The sequence below is a fragment of the Ochotona curzoniae genome, unplaced genomic scaffold (assembly GCF_017591425.1).
Source record: "Ochotona curzoniae isolate NIBS_2020 unplaced genomic scaffold, NIBS_Ocur_1.0 scaffold_4683, whole genome shotgun sequence".
NCBI lineage: Eukaryota > Metazoa > Chordata > Mammalia > Lagomorpha > Ochotonidae > Ochotona > Ochotona curzoniae.
In genome coordinates, this window is record NW_024467121.1 from 6,155,846 (window position 1) to 6,170,376 (window position 14,531).

At 47.8% G+C, this 14,531-nt stretch overlaps 1 protein-coding gene across 1 annotated transcript; it reads right to left on the minus strand.

Annotated features, from left to right (window-relative positions):
* Positions 1-11,150: 11,150 nt before the first annotated feature.
* Positions 11,151-13,937, minus strand: SKIDA1 (SKI/DACH domain containing 1). Its single transcript, XM_040967793.1, has one exon. It carries the CDS (start codon positions 13,935-13,937, stop codon positions 11,151-11,153), a length of 2,787 nt encoding a protein of 928 aa, XP_040823727.1.
* Positions 13,938-14,531: the final 594 nt, after the last annotated feature.

Here is a 14,531-nt window from a genome sequence, read left to right on the forward strand (position 1 = left end):
TCACTTGCAACAAAGCATTCCTAATCACTTCAGCTTGTTGGTGAATTTTTATTCCCGTGTCCACTTGGGGTATTGAAATCGATCGCTGCAATATTTAATATATTACACTCCTAGGGTCATTGCTCTCCTAAGACGGAATTCTCCCCCTCATGCCCTCAGCTCAGCCTGGCTCTTGCCCTCCCACTCCCATCTGTCCCAGCCCTCTGTTTATCTGTCCACAAAATGCTTTTAATTCTCAGCCCAGCCAGGCAACTTCACGTTTATTCTGTTTTCTTCGAGTAGGGAAAATGCTGAAAGCTCTAGGCAGCAGTGCGCTTAAAAGGGAAAATGAGGGGCTCAGTAGATTGGAGAAAATTAACCTGCCACAAACAACCTCATTAAAGAACTGCCTACCAAGAGTTAAGAATTAATAGCAAAATGGATGGGAAGAAACCCTTGAGTGAAGAGACCTTAAACCTCTTTCCCTGAAAGGTGCATAATTTACAAGCCCAACCTAACATTCAGTTTTATTTCCCTTTCCTAGTGACCTGTCCCATAACCTTGTAATCCACTGTGGGGGCATTTTCTCTTTGGTCCCTTTCTTCTTTTTTACACACCCATAGGTTTCCAATTCCAAATACTTTCTGATATTTTTGGTTCAAAAAATGCACTTAAATTGTTTGGAGCCTTTTAATTTAGAAAGACACTTTAAGAGACTCCTGGAATACCCTTTGGGAATTGTTAGATGATTTGAAGAGTGCCCTTAAAAGAATTGTGTTTGGATAGGAGGGGGCTCAGGGAGTCACACAGAAAGAAGCATGAAAAACCAGAACAAGGACATTCTGTAGATTTAGTGTTCAGATGGTGCTGGGGTTTATTTTGCACATGAAGTTCAAATTTAAGTAAAGCCCATGTATATGGGTGGTAAGTTGCCTTTCTAATGTTTTATTGGGCAGTGTATTCTATATTGGCATTTTATATGCATAATCTCATTTCAATGCAGAGCTGCATACTAAATCCTGAAGCAAGCAGATGAGAACGCTGGTATGGATATTACACTCAATTTCATTGGCTTCAATGAGACTTTGCACATCGCGATTTCCATTGTAATGGCTTATCTTTGGCTAGAATTTTACACATTGACATGCTATTCCTTTGGCCAGGATCCTCAATGAAGAAACCGTGTCAATGGAGCAATCATAGTGATTCCATTCACATTATAGTAGGTAACTGGGATCAGTGGTCCCAACAGTATCTATAAAAAATTTTCTGCTTTGATTTTCCTTAATAATAATTTTTAAACTTTTGTTTTCTTCAAGAAAATCACGTTTAAAACCTATGTTTGAATATACCCTAAAGAATTGGTTCAAAACAGGAAGAGATAGTTCACACCCAGGCTGCTTCCAATTCATCTAGAAATCCGTCTGTTGTGTTGGGATATTACATGTAACCCTCACGTGAGTGAGCAGCAGATCCTATTCATAGAAACTAGCTAGAAATTGATAAAATGGACAACATTTTAGAAACCCTGGTAAGCCCGTTAAGTCTACAAAGTTATATTTCCTTTCCATTTAAGTTCTGCAAAATAAGTTGTTTTCCTCCTATTCAGCTGTAATATTAAATTACAAGCAGACTGAGACATATTATATGAAATATTGACATTTCAGAGAAAATAGGTATAGCAGAGGTAGTTTCTTCTTAAAAAAAAAAAAAGATGGTAGGGATGCACAAATAATTCCCCCAATTTACTTTTGCATTTGCAATATAGCAGATGTAAAATGACAGAATATTTTAAAATAAATATTTTCTTAAAATCACATAAGCAGAAAAAGATGTTAACTAAGTTCTTCCAATCCTAAAAATTTTCTTTATTTAGAATAAAACATATCACCTCTGCTTTTAAAATCACACTAGGACTCTGGTATTATTAATGCACACCCTTTACATTCTCAAAATGTATGTTTAAAGCTGCTTAAATAGTCTTATACACACACACATACACACACACACTGGTTTTCTGAAGACCAATTTGCAACATGATGTATAACACTTGGAACAAAATGCAGCTTCTCTCCATGTATTTGCAGCTGGCAAAGTACTCCGAGTGGGAACCCCAGTCATGGGTTTATGAAGTGGGGCTCTCCCTATCTTAAGATACATATTATCTTTATAGTTAAATCAGAATAGCTCAGCATGCACAAGACAAGAGGTTGAGAAGGCTAGCCCTACACCTCAGTAAGGAAGCTCCTAGCTTTGCCTCCCTTAGCACTGGGTTGAGTCCAGATTCTACTCTCTTTCTACCTCTGAAATAAGTGTTACTAAATATTGGTATTTGCCCTTGCGGCCATCGTGTGGGTGCAAGGGTTAGGTTGGCAGGGGAAGGAGGAGAAGTCCAGGGGGTAGGAAAAGGGGAGAAAGGTAGAGCTGGTCCTGCTGTTCCTCCTGTGTCCTGCGGGTTTACTTTAGAAGATCTGAAAACGTCGCCGTCCACCAGCCTGCATGTTTGGACCCAGTGGAGGAAGAATGCTCCCATCCTGGACATTGGCACCATTCTGACAATCAGAGTATTCATTTGAAGGGAGGAAACAAGAGAAAGGGAGACACACACACACACACACACACACACACACACACACACACACACACGGAAAAGGAACATAAAATGTGTCTTTATTCTTAGGAGAGCCAAGAAGGCCTTTTCAGGTCATTTCAGAGGCTGAAATGCTTGACTATCGAAGGTGTAGCCTTAAGATCCCTTACATATTTGTGTCATATCGACTTTTACAGGCGAGGAGGGGGAAGCCTGCTGCCCAAGCCTGGTACAGCCTTTCTCAGCCATACTGTTTTTTCCTGTCTACTGCTCATCACTCATCACAAGTATTGTACTTTTCCTGGAGCTAAATTAAACTCATCGTAAGCAGAGTAAGCACTAATAATGCAAAGCATATCCCAGTATCACAGTTTGCCTTGCTTGTGCCCCATCTCCAGGAGAATTTTTACCATGTGGGTTTTGTTTGTTTGCTTTTGGTGGCTTGGGGAAGAAGGCAGACATTGACTCAAGGGTTTCTCTTCTGCTTCCTTCTTCCTTCCAAGTGCCCAGGCTGGCCAGGGCCCTTGCAGACCTGTCAGGGAGCACTAGTTCTCTGCTAGGCTGGTGATATTTTAGAGGCTAAAACTATTCACTGCTAAGCCTTTTACATCCCAAAAGGGTCAAACACAAACGTATTGATGGCACTGATTAGATGAATAACTGGACCTTTCCGGAGAGCCTCTCTGGGCAGCCTGACTCTGTCTCCCCACCTTTTCCCACCTTGTTTCAGTCACCTAGCCTGAAGGAAGACCCAAGTGGCAGGAGCTAGGGAAGGAGGGACTTTCTAGCATTTTAGGATCCTAGGTTGTTTCTCCTGCACATATTTCATTCAGACTACTCATGTGCTCTCCCCCGCCCTCTCTTTCTCACACACACACACCATATATCTGCAAGCAGTGGGCTCTCCTCATTTTCTGGAAACCCAACCCCCCTCTGGCCTTAAATGTCCCTTGCAACAAGGGGACAACCACTGCCCTTCCCCCCAGTTAGGCACCAGTCGGTCCAGCAGCCAGGGCCGCTGCAGGAGAATAGAGAGCTGGCTACTGCAATCCAAACAACTCAGCTCTGGGTGAGGGAGAAGTGGTGTGAGCCAAGTGGTGGTGCAGGAGAGGGCTTGCTCCTTGCCCAGGAAAAGGCTGGTGCAATTGGGCATCCACTGTGGCACTGGGAGACGCTGCCTTTAGGTCCTAGGAGAATAAAGAAAAGGAGAATGACAAACAGCAATCAATGGAAGTGTGAAGAGACCTGCTGGGAAGCCAATGGCCACCATGTCCACACCACATTTCAGGGTCTTGTTTTACCAAGCAAACCAGGGTGATCTTTGGGGAAAACCAAAAACACAGGATGAAAACAGCCTGCTGTCCGGAGGCAGGAAGGACAGAACCTCAGCAATGGCCCACGAGTGAAGTGTGTTTATCACCTGGGAAAAGGGGCTTGGGGCCCCCCGGATTGAATTTGGTGAATTCGTGCAATTTGGAGCATTTCGACTTAGTATTGATCCCCTAAACTCAATTTTGAAAACAGCCTCCACCAGAGAAGTGTGGGTGGTGTTATCCCAGTATTTGCACGCATCGATTGGACTAAAATAAAATGCATCATACTCTCTGCAAAGAAGGAAGCAGCAGGGACAGTCACGAGAGGAACAGCAGAAAGTGCATAGTTAATATGGGTTGTACGCGAATCCGCGAAACAAGTGCTTTAAACCCAGGGGGATTTCACGTAATAGCTAATTTGGTGAACGCTCTGAGAGTGTGCAAGCAGAGGCCCATCTCAGAAGGCAAGGAAGATAGCTGAATATATGGTTTTTTTTTTTTTTCCCAGCTAGAATTAACACTTCCCTGTGATTTGCATTAGCCGATGTCCAAACCCTCTCTCACAGTCCACCTAACCCAGAAGAAATTCCCTCGTTTCCAGCTGCATCGCCACAGCTCTGAGACTGTTAGACCGGCAGTGGCGACTGCGCAGGCTGCTTTTCCCCCCACTCCGACCTACCGAGTCCTAAATCCCGGGAAAGGCAGGGGGCCGGAGCCCAGGGAGGAGCCCTCCTTCTCCGAGCCTGCAGGACATCGCAGGACCCTGTCCTCTAAGTTGATCCAGTGGGCCCATTACGCATTTCCCTTCCCGGGTACCGCATGGCTGGAAAGGGAACTGGAGGAAATGGGAAAGGGAAATAGGAATATGTTATCTTCGTCTAAATTAGGAACCCTTTTGCCTTACGAAACAAACTAAACCCTCAAGCCCCTTCCTTCTCTGTCTGCAGAGTCCATTTCAGGTTTCTAACGGAGAAGTCAGAGAACATGTGTGTGTGTGTGCGCGCGTGAAAGAGGCAGCGAGGACAAGAGAGTGAGAGGGGGAGAGAGCGAGCCGAAGAGCGCCTTAAACAAAAGACAGGGAGGCCCAGGCAGGGGCCTGCAGCTCTCCCCCGAGCCTGCTTTGCCGGGGAGACCCTCCGGTGTCTCCCACCCCCCCCTTCCCCCGGCCCGGCAGGCAATCCGCGTGGTTCTGCAGGCCCGGTCCAACGAGCCCGAGGCCAAGCTCCACGAGGCTAGAGACAAAAGCCCGAGCCCCAAAGCCCACCGCGGTGCGGCTCGCGCCGGCGCCCGGAGCCGACCTCCCGCGGGCTGGGGCGGGAGCAGCTAGGAGCCGGACCCAACTCTCCGCCTTCCCGCGGCCCTTCTTGCCTCCAGGGTCGCCCCGGCACCGGCTTCCTTCTCCCAGCACCCTTCACCGTTGCTGCTCTCGGGAGGAACCTGCGAGTGGAGCCCACTCTTTTTTTCATTCGTTCAAACCCGGCAGCCTCGCCACTTTCTCCCCATGCGAGGCGGCATCTCCAGACGTCTCCAGCGCCCGGCACCCTTCGGCCGGCGGCTGCCTTCCGCTCGCGCGCGGGCCTCGGAGGCCGAGCGGCCATTTACTGCCCCCTGATTGCGCCGAGGACCAGGTTAGCTCATAAAGCCTTTCACACTCAACAATGGGGATTTTCTCAACAATTAACAAGAAACAACATAATAAAGCCATTTACAAAGACCTCGCTATTTACTATAAATTAGGCCCTCTTTAAGAGACCAGTGCGTAATTTCACACACTTTACAACTGGGGCTGCATTTTAAACGTTGGGGGATGGGGGTGAAACGAGCTTGGTGCACTCTCGGGTGACCCGGCTGCGGACCCTCCATCTCCCCTTTTCCCTGGTAGCTTTGTTTGCCTTCCTGCACTTGCAACCTCGCCACCAAGGGTGGCTTTCCAGGTCACTGTCTTCCGGTGCCGGACTTCAGGTCAGCGTTCCCACTTGCAGATGCACCGAGAGGCTCCAAGGGAGGGAGAATTCTCGGCGCTCAAGTCAGCAAGCCGGTGCCCTTGTCTTTCCTGCTCTGGAAGTGCGCTCCAGCGCCATTCCCGCACTGCGGCGTCTGGTCTTGGGCCAAGTCCCAGGAGGCCTTCGCCGCCACACTGGTCCAGGGCGGAAGCCCCATCCAATTGCCACTAGCGTTCCACAGGCATCACTTTTGGAGGCCTTGGCTAGAAACCCACAGAGCCGGAGCTCCAGCAGAGAGGAGGTCTGGGCGCAAAGGTGCTGAGGGACAGGAACATGTGCCTTGCGCAGGGATGGGTGGTGACCTTCGGGGCACAGGAGAGACGTGTCGCTGTTCCCCTGATCCAGTCCCGGGGAGTGGGGGGTAGGGCCGAGGCCGGTAGAGCACCCTGAGACCCCTTCCCCGCGTTTTGCTCCCGGCTGGCTGACCTGGCCACGAGGCCACCGGGCTGTGAGGAGGCGTGAGAGGAGCAAGGGTGCAGGCTCTTAGGCCCGGTGGGAGAGCGCAGTCGTCACGCCTTCAGAGCAATGCAGAGATCCGGCCAGGAAACGTAAAGTCACAAAGAAATTAGTTTGCCACCATGCAAGATGGCGGCAGCTACATCCCTTTCTGGTGGTGGTGGCCCCTGGCCGGACAGTCAAGAAAAGCCCTGGGTCAGCGTGGTCCCCAGGGTCCGGAGACCACCCTCCACCCCCTCCCGCAATCCTCCTCCGCCCTCAGGCAGGCCCTCAGCCCACAGCCCTTCGACCTTCCCCACCCATCTCAGCCAGGCCTTCAGGCCCAAAGCCCGCGCCAGCAGCCCCCCGGCCGCTGACCCCTGTTTACAAACACAGCCTGGGGGCGGGGTGGGGCCGGCCAGAGCGCGGGCCGGCGGGGTGGGGGGGGAGGCCGCGCGCTGCGGAGGACGCCACCAGCAGAGAGGAGCGCGGGGCTGGTGCGAGAGAGCGGGCCCGGCAGCTGGAAAGGACTGAACGCCTTGTTTTTGAAACTGTCAATTCCCTCAACCCCTATTGTGAGGGCTTCATGCAAAACATCTCAGGCCTTTTAAAGTAGGAGCTTGTGAGGCCGCCACAGTTTGAAAAGGAGCGAAAGATGAACGGGGGCCTAGGGCATGGGCAAAGAATGATAGCTGGGCCCCCTTCTTCTTCTTCTTCTTTTTTTTTTTTCTTTTGAGCAAGAGGGCCTGCCAAACAGGTAAAGTGCAACCCTCCCCCACCTCCTAGCTCAGCCCTGCGCCCCCACCTCCCAGGCGAGTTTGCAAAATGCCCTTTGGCCTAGGGAGCAAACTAAAGCACCGCCAGCATCACACACAGTCCTTCCTTGCAGGAAGAGGGAAAATCCTGGGCATGACTGGGGTGACCGGGCGGGCTCGCTGAGTTGGATACCCTGTTCCTCCTGGCTAGTTCCCTGAGGTTAGCTGACAGGGAGCTTTTTTTTTTTTTTTTTTTTTCCTTCCTAGTTTTGCTCTGGGAACTCCTTCTTTTTACATCCTTTGCAGCAGGAAGTTATTTCCCAGGTGAAGCAAAACTCACCACATTCTTTTTCTTTTGCAGATTTGCTACTGCTTTATTTTTATTTTACCATGGAGGATTTTTGTTTTAGCTTTTCTTGCACGAAAAAAAAAATGCTTTTGAGGAATTAATTTCAACATCTCATCCTGCAAACAAAACTATCATTCTTGTATCAGCAGAAAATCCCAATTCTTGTGAACTAGAATTTTGAGGCATTTCTAGAACATTGAAAGTCACCCAGACACGAAGAAGAATTCACACACCAGCCCATCTAGTTTAGGTTATTGCTGTTTAGTGGTGGCTCCTAGTTGTTGACTTTCAAATAAACAACCATTATTGAGATGACTCCATTGTAATCAAGTAAGCCAGTAGAAAAGAACAACCACTTTTAAAAGCAAACAGTTGGCCAAAAAACAAGCTGCATTTTCCATAAAGGCAGATAACCTGACTGTGGAAGACAGATACATTTCTTTTAGAAATAATTAAATATTGGCTTCACAGTGTTATCAGATAATTTACTTTTATGGGAGACCAAAAATGAGTTTGTTTCTCCAAAAAGTCAAAGATCCTCTCCCTGCATTTTCTCCCTGCCTGTGAATGCATGTTGCAGGGCAGATTCAGGAATCGCTGACCCTGGAGCCACAGAGAGCTTAAAAAAAAAAAAGAAAAGAAAAGAAAAAGAAATCTGGTTCCCTGAAAACGTTGCAATGTAAAAACACAATCTATCAATGGAGGTAACTTTTGTTTTTCTCTCAATAAGGCTTAGCTTTCTGAACAAATGGGACATTTATAGCAGCCTTAAAAAAATCTAGATATTGTCATTAATCATCAAACAACCAAAATAAAATAAACTGTACTGAGAATAATTCCCACAGCAGGTTGGGAAAACAGCTAAGGGGCTACCAGGACCTGAAAGAATACCTTGTGCTTGCAACTCACTGCACACTATTTGGTATACTTTCCTGACAGAAGCCCCAACTCAGGTTTTGCTGTGGTTGGCTGGCTTAGGGCACTACTATAGAGTGGAATTTGTGTTGACTATTTAATTTCTTTCCTTTTGATGGTATCACTGGAATGCTTCGGCCTCCATGCTGCTCAGTCTCCAGCTCCTATAAACTGAAGCTATTGATTCTCTGAGGGCAGGAGACCAAGTGTCAAAGCTGGAGGCTGATATTTTATGTCAGAAATTCCAGAGGGCATATTTGTTTTAAATTGTGCTTATTCTATCTATGGTCCTCCTACACCCAAGATCTGCTGTAGACTTCATATATATTCTCAATTTATAGTTTAGGAACTGTGAGTCCATAGGCAACATGAAAACTACTAGTCTAAATGTAGTAGTCCCCATACTTTGAACTTTCCTGACTTAGCAGTAATTAAAGAGTAGAAATTGCAGATCTCCACTGTGTGTGTGTGTGTGATAGAAAGAGAGAGAGAGAGAGAGAGAGAGAGACTTTTACAGATTGATTTTTCAGGACAATTCATTGCAATTCTACATTGCCTTCCAAAGAGGGAAAAACTCAGCCTGAGAAACCCATTGTTCAGCTTTCTGGGGCTTGACTGTAACATGGACTGGTTTTTGGAATTACACACAAAGTTGAATTCAAGGATGACATTCCCACATTTTTGCTTTGACCATATCTACCATTCTAATAATAAGAAGAATAAAAAGAATCCAGTGAAATGACATCTGGCAATATTCAAGAAGGAAAGGAAGGGAGGCAGGTCAGAGCATCTATTTACTCCACCCACATGTATTTGGATGCAGGTACTCCCAGCATTCGTCCTTTACAGTAAGAGGAAAACCACAGAGCATATACAGCAGTTGGGGCTGGGACCATCCAGATCTATCTGAAATATTTATAGACAAAAGGACATTTTCAAAGGGAGTAGAATTAAAAGGTTACATATATATATATTTAATATATGTAATATATATTATATATATATACATACAACCACCACCACTAGACTGAATTTCCATGAGAAATAGTGACTTAAATTGATACAGTAAACATTTCATGGTGTTTTGCTTTGATTTGTGATTTATGATCTATAGATGCAACTGAGACTCAGGATAGCAGAGATCTGAGTTACATAATTTGTCAGGCCAAGGAATGTGAACCAAAAATTATTAGATTCGACTTTCATTAAAATAACAACTGACCTCTGCTTCACTTTCTTAAATGGGAAACATGTTATACTTGATTTTTAACAAGTTTGTAAAGTTTTCTTGTTATTTGGGAAGATACCCATTAGTGTTTTGTACAGAATCTGACTGACCTGATCACATAGTATTACAACAAAACACTACACCCAGTAAATGCATTTCTTTTAGGCAAAAATATTACAAATGAGAATGTCAACAAAACCATTCATTCCTGTTAACCGTTCTTCAATCTGGAATAAGTAGAAATGTATGGAACCAGGAATTTTAAACAGTGTTTTTAATTGAAAATAAAGCTAAAGCATGCTTTTCAACAGTGCAAATTTCCATAATTTTGATTTACTGCTTCCATCATCACAACACAGTACCCCAGCATAGCCCTTACCAAGGGCTAGATAGACCCTAGCCATTTGCATGTTGAACTACTTTTGATTTTAAGTGCAAATATAGATAGTCACCTCTGATTGTCACTTGCAGTAGAAATTCTCCTGCTGTCTACACAGGATGGTCTGAAAACAAAAGTTTAGAGGGATGCAGAAAAAGTACAAGCTAATAAAATCCAAGTGCCTGAGTTCTGATACCAAAAAGCCCTGAAGTAACTGTTATTTTTCATTTGGAGTATTACAACTCTGACCCCTCATTCTCCTCCTTTTGGTTGTATTTACTGCTTTGTCACTAAGAAAAGTTAGATCATAACGTAGCCTGTTAGTGAGGGAAATGCTTCAATTGTTTTGCAGTTTGGAAAAGTCCTGTTCAGACCACAAGGTAAGCAGGACAATACTGAGTCACCTTATTACAAACCTTGGGTGAGAACACAATAAGGACTTTTCCAGTCTCAAGGAGTGGCTGTAAAAGTAAAATCACACACCTTACCCCTCCCCCTCCAAAAATCAACCCCCCCCCCTTTTTTTTTTTGCTTGGTATATATGAGGCAGCTTTAACTAGGATTCAATCAGGACTCACACCCCAATCTTTCCACTAAAAAAAAAAAAAAAAAGTTTAGTGCAACTACTCTTGGAGAGGAAATGAGGGGAATAGAAAGAAAAAAAGATATCCCACAAACAAGAGCTCCAGAAAACAACATTTTGGGCTCTTAGAAACTTCCTGCTACCTCATTGTAACCATGTAAGCTAACAAACTTTCACTGAATTAACAGTTATACTTTCAGGTCTGAAAACTAGTGCATAAACTTAATGGCTCATTGTAATATTTATTATTCAACCTTTTGACATTTATTTGTAGCAGTTGAATTGAGGTACCGGGTGCATTGTTAGCATTGAAACAGTTAAGTGTTCCAGCTCCACTGTAATAACTGAGTTTTACTTGAGTCTTTAGCCTGAAGTAGACTGTAGCATGTAAACCAACCCTTCTCCCACCCTGCCCCCACCCTCCACAAAAAAAAAAAAAACACCAACAACTCTGCAATGGGGGAAAACAAGGTAATCCGATTTCTGTCTTCAAAATGCAATAAACCAGGACTCCAAAGGGGGGGGGGATGTAACACATTAATGGACTCGTACAAACCATCCTGTGCAGTTTACAACAAAAGGAAGGTAATATGGTTCAAGAAAGTATCTTCCAAAACATTTTTATGAATTAAACTTCCTGAATTTGTGACTAGGTGGAAGAGGTATTGCAGAACCGCCCAGCTGCCATTTCCATATAGGATGGGCCTTGTGAGGAGGTTGGGGCTCCTTAGTGGTATTTAAGGAATACGCCGGCCACAAATCCCCATCCTTCCCAATAATGAGTGATGGTGGACAAGGAAAATTTGCCATGAAATTAAATGGCCTTTTCACTGCTGATGCTACATTGCTGGCTACCTTTTTGCGTCTGTTTATGACTGTAAAATCATCCAGTGTTCCTTCATGTGTCTCAGGTTTACCTGTAGGACGAGGGCTTCTAGCTGATTTCAAATTTGGTTTGACTGGAGGTGTCTGAAGGACAGGTCGCTTTCCCAGTACTAGTGTCCGATAATTTTTTCTCACCCTGGCACCAAATTTATATTCCCCATCCTCAGGTTTTGGAGAACCTAAAGTGCATGACAGGCCCTGACTCTGTGCCAGCGGATTCAAGGAAGGCGTTTCTTTCTCAGGGCATGCAAAGCCTTCCTTGGCTGTGGTTAACAAGGCGTCTTCCTCCTTACTTTCAGTCACACTGTAAAACTCACCCTTTGTATCATTGCACTCGCACTTTAGCTTATTTGTAATGAGGTCAGGTTCGTATTCCTCATTGGCACTACTGTCTTCTACTTTGATTTTAATATTGTGCAGAATTGGCAGTGTCTTGTCAGCTGTGTCAGCCCCTGGGTTCTCAGCCTTAGTTGGTGCCTCTGCTGCTGCTGCACCCACTTCGGGATCAGTTTGCGAAGAGGGCAAATCCGTAGCAAATTCCTGACAATGAGGGATTTTGGAATCTTTTTCCGAATTTGCTGCTGCTCCTGAAGATTCATTATTTAAGAACCTGGCAACTATTGTGTTGTTATCTGCACAGTGTGTTGTAGGAGTTGCTTGTAGGCATTTCCTAGCCTCGCGGAGTATTCTTTGTTGTGGAAATGCATTGTTTGTCTTTGGGCTAGGTGAAGAGGCCCCCTCTGCCAGGCAGTTAATTGTCAGGTCAGTTCTCTTTACAGTACTGGAAATTTCAGAGTGTGGGAATGTAATCTCAGATACCCTATCGTTTCTTATCTCTGGGAAACAACTCCCCAGGCTGGCCGGGCAGTACACCGGAGACGCTTGGGGGGCCCAGTCCTGCAGATTCCACTCCTCTGGCGATTCGGCTTTGACACCACTCTTGAGGTCGGGAAGTCTGCCGGCATCCTCGAAAGCAGCGGGTTTGGTGGCGGCGGTGGTGGTGGTGGTGGAGGCCAGATGGTACAAGAAGTTGGCCTGCGCCTGCACGCTGGGCGGCTTGCAGAAGCTGGTGCGCCTGAAACGGATGCTCTGCACTGACACTTGGCTGGAGCCGGAGCTGGAGTCCGACTCTGTGGACGAGTCCTCCTCCTCCTCCTCCTCCTCCTCCGAGCTGACTTCACTGGAATCCGAGGCCCCACTGCCCCCCTCCTCCTCTTCCTCCTCCTCTTCCTCCTCCTCCTCTCCCTCCTCCTCCTCCTCTTCCTCCGAGGACACAGAGTTGCTGGAGCTGGACAAACTGGAGCCAAAATCCGAGTCGTTGGCTGCGTGGTCCGAGTAGGAGCTGGACTCGGAGTCGCTGCTGCAGCTCTCGGGAAAGCTGCCCAGATGGGGCTGCGGCCGGTGGTGGTGAGGGGGGTGGTGGTTCTGCGGCAACGGCGGCTGGGCCCGATGGTGGTGGTGATGATGATGGTGATGGTGGTGATGGTGATGGTGGTGGGGAGGCGGACAGAAGCTGTTGACCAGATGAAACCTATCCAGGCAAGTGGCCCCCGCGGCCGCCGCCGCCGCCGCCGCTGCTGCCGCCGCCGCCGCCGCGGCCGCCTTGGCTTTGTAGGACCTGGGCAGCAGCAGCAGGCGCCGGGCGCCCGAGTGCGGCGTGAGCAGGCAATCCTTGGCGCCCCCTCGCCTGCGCTTGCACCGGTAGCTCAGGCTCACCGGGCCTCCCGCCCCGGCCGCCGCCGCCTTGGGCTGAGTCCCGGAGGCCGACGCCTGGTAGTAGGCGGCGGCTGCGGCGGCGGCGGCGGCGGCGGCTGCAGCAGCGGCGGCGGCGGCGGCCGGGTGCTTGCTGCACAGCAGGCTCCGAAAATAGGCGGGATCCGAGTGGAAGGCGACGTAGTTTCCCTGGAGCGGGGCAGTCTCATAGTTTAGAGGGGCTTTGCAAGGCGAGCGCACGATTTCCGGGTAGTGCGAGCCCGGGTATTTGCTAAAAACCTGAGGTAGATGGGCGGCGGGGCGCGCGGCGGCGGCGGCGCCCGGGCGCGGGGACTGCGCGCTGATTGGCAGCGGCCGCGCCGCTCCGCTCAAGCCCCGCCAAAGTTGGTGCTCGTCCTTCCAAAATCCCGGGCGGGGGCCCGCGGCGGCGGCGGGGACGCGCTCCGGCGGGGGCGGCGGCGGCGCCTGGGTGGCCGGGGCCCGGCCGGCTCGCCTGCGCTTGGTCTTGAGCACGCGCTCGGTTTTGCAGGAGGTGTAGAGCGCTTCCACGTCTTCCCGGGAGATGAGGGTGCACTTGGCGGCGTGGAAGGCGATGCTGTTGATCGCCTTGAGCTTCCGCAACTCCTCCAGGTCGCAGTGGTGCTTTTTCACTTTTAGATGATCCATGCGCTTGTGCACGGTCGTCCTCGGGATGTTTTTCAGCAGATCCGTGAAGACTTGGGAGAGGGCAAACATTTGCTTTCCTTTAATGATGAGGTAGCCGAGCCTCACGCCATCCACCTCTTCAAAACCTGACTTCAGGTCTCCCATCTCGGGCACTAAGCGATCCCCACCATTTGCAGTAAATATATACGTGACGCATACATACACATGTATGTATGTTAATCCTCCGCCAGATGCTGCGTGTGTCTCAAGGCATCCTGCTAATAAAATAACAAAGACTGTTATTCCCGGCGAAGGGAGTGCCAAACTCTAGTCAAAATTATTGGGGAGGGGGTTTGAAAAAAAAAAAAAGCCCCATGAAATTACACTGACTTGATTCTGGCTTTTTTTTGGTTCTCGTTTTTTTAAAAAAAGAGGGAAAAAAGACCATCCGGCTTCTGATCTGCCAGTGTGCTGGTGTAAGGCCCCGTTGCAGATCAGTACCTGGGCCCCTCTAGTCCTTCTTTCTCCATTGGAGCACTATGATAATGGAATGTGAAGGGAGAAAGAGAAAAGAAATGCAGCTGCTATTCCCGCCGCTGCTTTAGCTACAAATAAAATGACAGAGTGAAGTGAGCTCGTCCGGAGACACCTTCATCAATTAATTCCCCTAAAGCCAACGCTGATTGGACACTCCTGACAGGTGATGCAATAAAAATTGATATTCCACCCCTTCCCCCCAAAATCTCCCACTAATTAGCA